The following is a 10495-nucleotide window of genomic DNA, read 5'->3' as shown; positions in this document are numbered from 1 at the left end:
GCTGAAAGCCTCACTAAGTAACTGAGGATGGCTTCAAACATATGCAACCCTCCTGTCTCAGCCTCCCAAGTACTGGGATTACAGGCATACACCACCACACCAGTGCTATTTTGTATTCTTTATTTTGAAACAGGGTCTCACTGAGTTGCAAAAGGCCTCATTAAGTAGCTGAGGCTGTCTATGAACCTTGATCTTCCTGTCTTGGCCTCCCAAATGCTGGGCTTACAAGCATGTGCCACCATGCCTGGTCCATGTCCAGTTTATAATTCTTTCTTTCTTTCTCTCTCTGTGTGTGTGTGTGTGTGTGTGTGTGTGTGTGTGTGTGTGTGTATGTGTGTGTAACTGGGGATTGAACTTGGGCATTCTACCTCCGAGCTATACTCCCAGCCTATTTTTCTTTCTTGCTTTTTTTTTTTTTTTTTTTTTTTTTTTGTACTAGGGATGGAACCCAGAGGCATTCTACCTTCGAGCTACATCCCCAGCCCTATTTTTTATTCTTTTATTTTTTTGGTGGTACTGGGGCTGGAACCCAGGGGCTTTCTACCTCCGGGCTATACTCCCAGACCTATTTTATATTTTATTTGGAAACAGGGTCTCATCTCACTAAGTTGCTGAGAGCCTCAGTAAGTAGCTGAGCCTGACTTTGAACCTGTGCCATCCTCCTGTTTAAGCCTCCCAAGGGCGGGGATTACAATTTATTCTTTATTTTGAAACAGGGTCTCACTGAGTTGCAAAGGGCCTAACAAGTAGCTGAGGCTGTCCACTAACTGCAATCCTCCTGTTTTAGCTTCCCAAATGCTGGGTTTACAAGTGTGTACCACTACGCCTGGCTCCAACCCTATCTTTCATTATTTTGAAGCAGGATTTCACTAAGTTGCGAAGGGCCTTCTAAGTGGCTGAAGCTGCTGGGAACCTGTGAGCCTCCTGTTTCAGCCTCCCAAGTACTGGGATTACAAACGCGTGGCTGGCTCTAAGGTACTTTTTAAATGTTCCATGAACTGCTTTTGAGTCAAAATGAGGTATTTACTCAGCAAACACTTGTTGGAGGAAGATCTTGAGGTAATTTAAAGAGGACTGAAAGAAAAAGAAAGCAATTACTTTGAATCATTTCTTTAAATGGTTTCCAAGAAGTTTTCCTCAGGAAATTTCATGGCTATGAAGAACAAATGCCACAAGTTCAGTTTGTTAGCTGTTCAAATGATGTTTTGGACTAATTACTTTTAGTTTTCTGAAATTTCTGCTGTCACTTCTTTCCTCAGGGTAAGAAATTCTGGTAAAGTGATGTTATGGGATGAATTTCACACCCCTCCCATCATATGCTGAAATCTTAATATGCTGAAGTACCTCTGAAAATAACTATTTGGAAATGGGGCTCTTGAAGAGATAATGTTTGAGAAGCCAGGTGTGGTGGTGCACAGCTGCTATCCCAGTACTTGGGAGGCCGAGACTGGGGGAACACAGGTTCAAGGACAGCCTCAGCAAGTAGTGAGACTCTTCATCAACCTAGTGAGATCCTGTTCCCAAACAAGAAAGAAAATTGGGCTGGGGATGTACCTTGAAAGTAGAGTGTCTCTGGGTTCAATCCCTAGTAACACACACACACACACACACACACACACACACACACACACACTGAGGCTGGTAGGGTGGGCCCTAGTCCAATCTGACTAGTGTCCTTAGAAAAGAAGAAATTTGGACACAGATATGTATGTGTACAGACAAAAGACCATGTGAAGACAGCTATTTACAAACCAAGGAAAAGGGGCCTCAGAAGAAATCATCCTTGCCAGCACTTTGATCTCAGACTTACAGTTTCTGACACTAAGAAAATAAACTAATGCTGTTTAAGCCACCCAGTTCGTGGAGCCTTAGCAAACTAATATATGCAGTAATCAGAATTTTGCTTCATCAGCCCCAAAAGTCTGGTTGTTCCAATTAAAAAAAAAGAAAAAAAAGTTTCAGTGAAACTAAGACAGAAAACAGAAACTGAGGATCGGTTAACAATTCCCTGAACATTTACTTTTAGTGTTCTTAAGAGTTCTGTTCTCCTTCAGTTGGGAAAGAAACTGCAGTGGCATTGGGTAGATACCAAAAAAGTTAATGAACAGAGTCCTGATGTCCTCATTCTTTTCTGGCTCTGAAAATCATTAATTCTAAGTGGAAGGCTCTGTCTGGATTATTCGCTGTCTACCATAGGCCAGGCACTGTTCTTGGCCATGGGGACACAACTGCAAAAAAAAAAAACTGACAAAATTTCCACCTTCGTATAAGTTTACATTCTTGGGAGGGAATACAAAAAGCAAATAAATAAAATATATACTCAGTGAAACAGTACGTTCAAAGGAGAAAAAAGACGAGAAAAAAGGGAAGGCAAAAATAAAAGTAAAGATTACTAGAAACAGCCTTTCACAGGCCAGAATTGAAGGAACTTGGGGAAGCCTGAGCTCCCAGTGCGGTGACGCCTGGCGCGCATGCGCACGCGCTCTGGGAGCTCGCGCACGGAAGCGCATGCCCGTGGGCTGGCGGGCCCGCCCGGGCCGAGGTGCGCGCGCACCCACCCGAGCCGAGGTGCGCGCGCACCCGACGTTCAAGGCGGTTGATGTCTGGGCGTTGATGAGGCAAGATTCGAGGTGACGTGACGAGACGATGTCCTCGGGAGCTCTTCTAACCTCAGAAGGGATCAGGTGGCCGCTGCAGGCCCGTTTTCCGGAGCCAGGTGCGCAGGGCCCGCGGGCTCCGACGCCCGGCCTTCACCGGCGCGGGCCCGCGCGGCCGCGAGTGGAGTCGAGGGCGCGGGGCGTGCGGGGCCCAGGCGGTCGCCGAGGTCTCCGGCCCTGCGCGCCCGCGGGTCCTGAAAACACCGGGGGCAATCAGGACATCTGCATCGGGTTTAATCAGGTTATTTATTAAATGGCTGGGCGTGGCGCGCACGCCTGGAGTCCCAGTACTTGGGAGGCTTAGGCTGGAGGATCGTAAGTTCACGGCCAGCCTCTGCAATTTAGTGAGGCCGTCGGCAACTTAGTGAAACCCTGTTTCACAATAAAAGAATAGGGCTGGGGGTGCCGCTCAGAGGTAGAACGCCCCTGGGTTCAATACCCAGTACCTCTAGAAAATTAAAAATGGTAGCCAGGCGTGGTGGCATACATTTGTAATCCCAGTACTTGGGAAGCCAAAGACTTAAAAAAAGAAGAAAAAATTCACCCCTCGTTTGCTTCTGGCTGCTAAATTTGTTTTTTTGTTTGTTTTTGCCCTACTGGTGATTGAACCCAGGGACATTCTACCTCTGAGCTACACCCCCAGCCCTATTTTTTCTTTCTTTTTTCTTTTTTTCTTTTTTTAAATTCGTGTGTGTGTTACTGGGGATGGAACCCAGGGGCATTCTACCTCCGAGCTCCACTCTCAGCCTTATTTTTCATTATTTTGAAACAGGGTCTCACTGAATTGCAAACGGCTTCACTAAGTAGCTGAGGGTGTCCTCAAACTGCAATTCTCCTGTCTCAGCCTCCCAAATGCTGAGATTACAAGTGTGCGCCACCACACACTATTCTATTCTTTATTTTGAAACAGAGTTTCAGTGAGTTGCAAAGAGCCTCACGAAGTAGCTGAGGCTGTTTGCGAGCCTGAACCCGGGTTCTTCAATCTCAGCCTTCCAAATGTGATTACTAGCGTGCTCCACCAAGCCTGGCTCCCTGTTACAATTTAATTTGAATCAGGGTCTCACTAGTTTGATGAAAGGCCCAGTATTTGCTGAAGCTGTCCTCAAACCTGTGATCCTCTTGTCTCAGCCTCCCAAATACTTCAGATACTTTGTAAAATAACGAATTCAATCTCAGCACTTGCAAGGCTGAGACAGGAGGATCACAGGTTCACAGACAGCCTCAACTATTTACTGAGATCCTTTGCAACTCAGTGAGACCCTGTTTCTAAATAAAGAAAAAAATAGGGCTGGGGATGTAGCTCAAGAGATAGAATGTCCCTGGGTTCCATACCCAGCACTGCAAAATAAATAAATAAATAAATAAATAAATAAATAAATAAATAAATAATAGGGCTGGGGGTGTAGCTCCAAGGTAGAATGCCCCTGGGACTCTATCCTCAATATTAACAGTATTGATGCTGAAGTGGTTAGAATTTCGAATACTTTCTGTATGGGTCAACATCAAGTATAATTATGATTTCACTTTAGGGCATGTAGGATTTAGAAAGGAATAATGAAAGGAAAAGAAAATGAAATAAGTATCTGAAGTTCTGCAATTATAAACCCTAATTTTCCTAGTTTGGGAAAACCTACCTTCTTCGAGCGGTCCAGCCATGCTGTTTCTCATTTATGAAGAAAAGAAGACCTTTAAATGTTCTAGAGCATTAATTTTTTACCTGTAAATTCAGACAGCCCAGTACCATTATTATCATTGCCAACTTAGCTTGTGCCTATATGTAAATACCAGGAATGTTAATACATTACATTATTAATAAGAACCTTCCAAGAAACATTTTTAGTCAAATTAATAAAGGAACAAGATTGAAAAATTAAGTGGTAGTGAGGAGTGGTGATACACACTTGTAATCCAGTATTTGAGAGGCTGAAGACAGGAGGTTTGTAGGTTCATGGCCAGCTTCAGCTACTTATGCCCTTCGCAACTTTGTGAAACCCTGTTTCAAAATAAATAATTTAAAAAAAAAGTGTAGCTCAGAGGTAGAATGCCCCTGGGCTCAATCCCTGGTAACACACACACACACACACACAAAAAAAAAAAAAAAAAAAAAAAAAAAACAACGTTAAAGAAAGGTTTATAAAGCCGGGCATGGTGGCACATGCTTGTAATCCCAGCATTTGGGAGGCTGAGACTGGAGGATCGCGGTTTGCCGACAGCCTCAGCTTGTTAGTGAGGCCCTCTGCAACTTAGTGAGACCCGGTTTCAAAATAAAGAATTAAAAAAAAAATAGGGCAGGGAGTGTAGCTCAGAGGTCAAATACCCCTGGGTTCCATCCCCAGACCCGCAAAAAAAAAAAAAAAAAAAAAAAAAAAAAAAAAGGCGTATATCTAAAGGAATTTTGAATTTTCCAGCTTTATCCTTTGTCATTCCCAGGTTTTTCCCCTGAGGCAGCTACTTTTAATGATGATGATAACAAAAATGATAGCATCTTAATGGTATCTCTTGATAGTACAATTTGATTATTTCCTCTTGTTGCTTCACCTCCTACTTATGTCTTAGCACTTCATTATAAGTTTTTCTAAAAGTCATGGTTATTGTGTAACATATAAATGTTATGAAACTAGTTTGGATCTTTTTTCATGAATAATTTCTGGCTAACATTTCTTAGCTGAATTTAATTTAGGCATCTGTTTTTGGTGAAGTGGTTAGAATTTCAAATACTGTCTTTATGGGTCAACATCAAGTATAATTATTTCACTTTAGGGCATGTAGGACTTAGAAAGGAGTAATGAAAATTATGAGTGCTTCTTTGACTGTTAAATCTATTGCACCAAGCATTAGTTGTATGATCTGCCTAGGAATAAGAGGTATGTTTTGTTTGTTTCATAAAATATTTACTTTACCTCCAATGATATTTCTTCAGAATGCTTAAAAGAAATGAGTAATGCTGTATTACTCTGAAGCTTTGATAGTGGTATGTGTTTTTTTTCTTCTCATAGGCAATTATTTCCTGTCAGAGAAAGAAACCAGTGCCTGGCATTCTCACCACCTCTGTACCTGCCATGATCAAGTGCCTGCCAGTGGAAATACAAGCCAAGTTGCGTTCTGGTTTGGCCATAAGCTCCTTAGGTCAGTGTGTTGAAGAACTTGTCCTTAATAGTATTGATGCTGAAGCAAAATGTGTGGCCATCAGGGTGAATATGGAAACCTTCCAAGTTCAAGTGATAGACAATGGATTTGGGATGGGGAGTGACGATGTAGACAAGGTGGGAAATCGTTATTTTACTAGCAAATGCAACTCAGTAGAGGACTTAGAGAACCCAAGGTTTTATGGTTTCCGAGGGGAAGCCTTGGCAAGTATAGCTTACATGGCCAGTGCTGTCGAAATTTCATCCAAGAAAAACAAGGCAATGAAAACTTTTGTGAAACTGTTTCAGAATGGGAAAGCCCTAAAAGCTTGTGAAGCTGATTTGACAAGACCAAGCTCGGGGACGACGATCACAGTGTATAACCTATTTTACCAGTTACCTGTAAGGAGGAAATGCATGGATCCTAGACTGGAGTTTGAGAAGGTCAGGCAGAGGGTAGAAGCTCTCTCACTCATGCACCCTTCCATTTCTTTCTCTTTGAGAAATGACATTTCTGGTTCCATGGTCCTTCAGCTCCCAAAAACCAAAGACACACGTTCCCGATTTTGTCAAATTTATGGATTGGGCAAGACCCAAAAGTTAAGAGAAATACACTTTAAGTATAAGGAGTTTGAATTTAGTGGCTATATCAGCTCTGAAGCACACTACAATAAGAATATGCAGTTTTTGTTTGTGAACAGAAGACTGGTTTTAAGGACAAAGTTGCATAAACTCATCGATTTTTTATTAAGAAAAGAAAGTATTATATGCAGGCCAAAGAATGGTTCTGCCAGTAGGCAAATGAATTCAAGTCCTCGCCATCGGTCTACCCCAGAACTTCATGGGATATATGTAATCAACGTTCATTGCCAATTCTGTGAGTATGATGTGTGCATGGAGCCAGCAAAAACTCTGATTGAATTTCAGAACTGGGATACTCTTCTGGTGTGCATCCAGGAAGGAGTGAAAATGTTTTTAAAGCAAGAAAAGTTATTTGTGGAATTATCGGGTGAGGATATTAGGGATTTTAGTGAAGATAATGATTTTAGTTTATTTAGTGCTACTCTTGAGAAACATGTACCCTTAGAAGAGGTGCATGACCAGGGCAGTTTCCAGGAAGCATGTAATAATATTCTGGATTCCTGTGAAATGTTTAATTTGCAATCAAAAGCTGTGAAAAGAAAAGCTACTATAGAAAACATAAACACAGAAAATTCTAGGGCTCCAGAAGCTCTTAGAAAAAAGACAAATCCCTCATTTTTGTACACTTATGAATCAGATGGCCCAGGCCATCGTGAAATGACAGAGTTATCATTACATGACAAAGACAACACTTGCTTAGAATCAAGGATGTTAGAACAAGAGACCATGGAAGCATCAGAATCAGGAGAAAATGAGAAATACAAAAAATCTTGTTTGGAACATGACTCTTTAGAAAGTTCATGTGGAACCAGTTCAGAAATGTTTCTAAGCCTTTGTCAGACACAACATCACTTTGAGGACAGTGGGATAGATTTAGAAATACAAAAAGTAAGTACTACTGTTAACAGCATGACTGCCAACATCCTGGAAAATAAGAGAACTCAGAATCCACTAGAGAGATTTAAAGATGCTTCTGAAATGGGATGCCAACCTCTGCCTTTTGAGACAACATTATCGAGAGTACATAGTGCTCAGAGAGAGAAAGAGAAAAAAGAAAAAGAGCCTAGTCATTGTGGAAGAATGAATGTTTTCAGTTACGGACAAGTTAAATTATGCTCCACTGGCTTTATAACTCATGTGGTACAAAATGAGCAAACTAAATCAACTGAAGCAGAACATTCATTTAAAAATTATGCCCGACCTGGGCCTGCAAGTGCCCAAGATGCATTTGGAAATATAATATATCATTCCGTTGAGACTCTGGACAACAGGGGTTTAACCTGCACTTTTAGTAAAGAATCTTCTCAATTGCCCAGCAAAAAACCTTGCATAACAAATACAAGTTTGGGGCAGGAGAACAAACCTATATCAACTTATAAAAATGTTGCAATTTTTCAAGATGGTGATAAAAAATCACACATGGGTTGCTCAATTCATGATACATCCTCTTTCTCTTGGTATAGACATGTTTTAAATGGTAGTAAGAAAACAGATACATTGATTGGTTCCTCCAAACCCATAGGCCATAAGAAGCTAAGCTTGAGTTCACAACTAGGATCTTTAGAGAAGTTTAAGAGGCACTATGGGAAGGTTAGAAACCCTTTGGATAAAGAAGTGGAGGAGAATAATACTGAGATAACTACCGTTGTCAGTCCTCAAGTTGAACCTGACATTCCACAGAAAGTCCAGAACCACTTAGACAACTCTGATGTTGGTAAAATTACTGCTGTGAAGCATAATGACTCAGATGGTAGTTGTCAACCAGTAAGTCACATCTTGTGCTCAGAGAAGTTTCCATTCTCCAAGGCAGATTGTTTGGAGCAGCAGGTGCCTTGTTTGAGAGAAAATCCTATAACTCTAACAGAGTTAGCTCACTTTAACAGGAAACCAGATGTTGAGAAGTCACCTGGATCACTAGCCTCTAAATTATCCAGACTGAAGGGGTCCAAAAAAGAGACTCAAACAATGGAGATGATGAGCCAATTTAATAAACCTCCAAATTCAGATACCAGTAAGGAAGACATTGACTTTTGTGAGCTATTTAAAAATGGTCATGAAAAAACAGAGAACAGCATCCTCCCAATGTCAGATTCTGTTGCACAGGATAATTCCTTCAACAAAGACAATGAAACACACTGTAGCAACAATAAAACAGAGAACATTGTGATACCAGAAACTTCTTTGGTATTACCATATAATGATTCTAAAATTATCAGTAAAGATTCAGATGTTCTCATCAAAGCTTCAGAGCAACCGATAGGAAATCCTGACTCTCCTTGTGGAATTTTAACGAGTCAAATAGAAGACACCACAGCTAACCTAAATGGAATTTCTTCCTGGAGTGAGGAATCTAAAGCAAGAGATTGTTCTGAGAATGAAGAGTCAAATAGGTGTTCTTTGGATTGGCAGCAGCATTTTGATGTAACCCTGGGAAGAATGGTTTACATCAACAAAATGACTGGACTTAGCACATTCATTGCTCCTACTAAGGACGTTCAGACTGCTTGTACTAAAGACCTAACAACTGTGGCTGTGGACGTCATACTTGGGAATGGTAAGTATATAGTGTTCACTGGTATGAAATGCTTTTTAAATGGGTATAATGGCCAAGGCTTAAAGTGATCATTGTCCAAAGAGATGATCTCAGTGGACAGAGCATTTGAAAACTGATTGTAAAACATTTTATATTTTATGTTATACAAAGATTCTCAAACTTTATTTAAATATAAAAATACAATGAAAGACTGATATGGGATATATGTATAATGTCTGTGGTTGTTTGTATCTGTAAAAGAGGGCAAAACAGTCCATTTTAGTGAAATTGTTATATTTAACAACTGAGATGATCCACAGTGCTTCCCTGAAACTTGTCTTCAAAGGTATGAACATTTCTCAGTAGCTCCCAGGATAAGAGTAGAATGAGCTGGGCGTGGTGGCGCACGCTTGTAATCCCAGCATTTGGGAGACCAGAGGATTGCAATTCTGGGACCACCCCAGCTACTTAGTGAGGCCCTCCGCAACTTAGTGAGACCCTCTTTCAAAATAAAGAATAAAAAACAGGGCAGGGGGTTGTAGCTTGGAGGTCGAATGCCCTTGGGTTCTATCCCTAGATTCCCCCCCCAAAAAAAAAAGAGTAGAATGATACTATGATCATCCTATGTTTTCCAGTAAAACATATGGCTTCACACAATATAAATTATTGTGTGAACCCATAAAATTTTCAATATATAAATTAAGTATTTAAGCCGGACGTGGTGGCACAGGCTTGTAATCCCTGCCCTTGGGAGGCTAAGACAGGAGGATCACACAAGTTCGAAGCCAGCCTCAGCTACTTAGTGAGGCTCTCGGCAACTTAGTGAGACCCTGTTTCCAAATAAAGTATAAAATAGGTCTGGGAGTATAGTCCAGAGGTAGAAAAGCCCCTGGGTTCCACCTCCAGTACCACACACAAAAAATTAAGTATATATTGTCATAACCATACTTTTCAAATGTACTTTATTATAATACATATGGTAAGCCACTTGATCTGTTTTTGATATAAGAAGATATCATTCAGGAGGACTGTAATGTGGCTTTCAGATCATAGCACAAGAGTACATCAGAGCCTGGACTAGGACTCTTGGTTCTCAGGTCTCAGTCAACATTAAAAGTGACATTGTTTTGGCAATGTGTTGAGAGCCAGATGTTGGAGATGGTAAAACTGATTTCCATCTGGCTATAACCTTGGCTTTGCACTAGGAGAATAAATATTAAATCTACATCCATAAAGTCTTGAATGCTAAAAGAATATTAATTGTGTGAATGTAATTGCAAATCAGTTTATAATTTCTCCTTAGGATGACTATCTCTAGCAAGAGGTTCTGACTTACATAAGGTTAAGTAAGACCTTTACTTTTCAATGTTTTCCAGTTTGTTTCCTTATGAAAAAATAACTTTGTGTAGTAACTTTCATATGTATTCAGTAGTTGGAGAAAACTCTTTTTCATTATTGCTTCTGAGACTCTTAAGTTGCTCTAAGGCAACTTTATGTGCTTTTTAGTCTGGTTCTCTCTGTTTTGATTTATATGGAAT

General features: G+C 40.7%; 1 protein-coding gene across 1 annotated transcript in view; it reads left to right on the top strand.

The window, feature by feature from the left end:
- The window catches only part of MLH3 (mutL homolog 3), a gene marked incomplete at its 3' end in the record, with an annotated part of 59430 nt that overhangs the window by 20577 nt on the left and 28358 nt on the right, over positions 1 to 10495 (top strand). Inside the window, exon 2 of the mRNA XM_080707181.1 lies at positions 5654 to 8978. Coding sequence (XP_080563307.1) covers positions 5717 to 8978 — 3262 coding nt within the window. The 5' untranslated portion in view covers positions 5654 to 5716. The remainder of the gene's footprint in view (positions 1 to 5653; positions 8979 to 10495) is intronic.

This window comes from Muscardinus avellanarius (assembly GCF_963383645.1).
Source record: "Muscardinus avellanarius genome assembly, chromosome: 12".
NCBI lineage: Eukaryota > Metazoa > Chordata > Mammalia > Rodentia > Gliridae > Muscardinus > Muscardinus avellanarius.
This window is presented reverse-complemented; position numbering and strand designations above follow the sequence as displayed.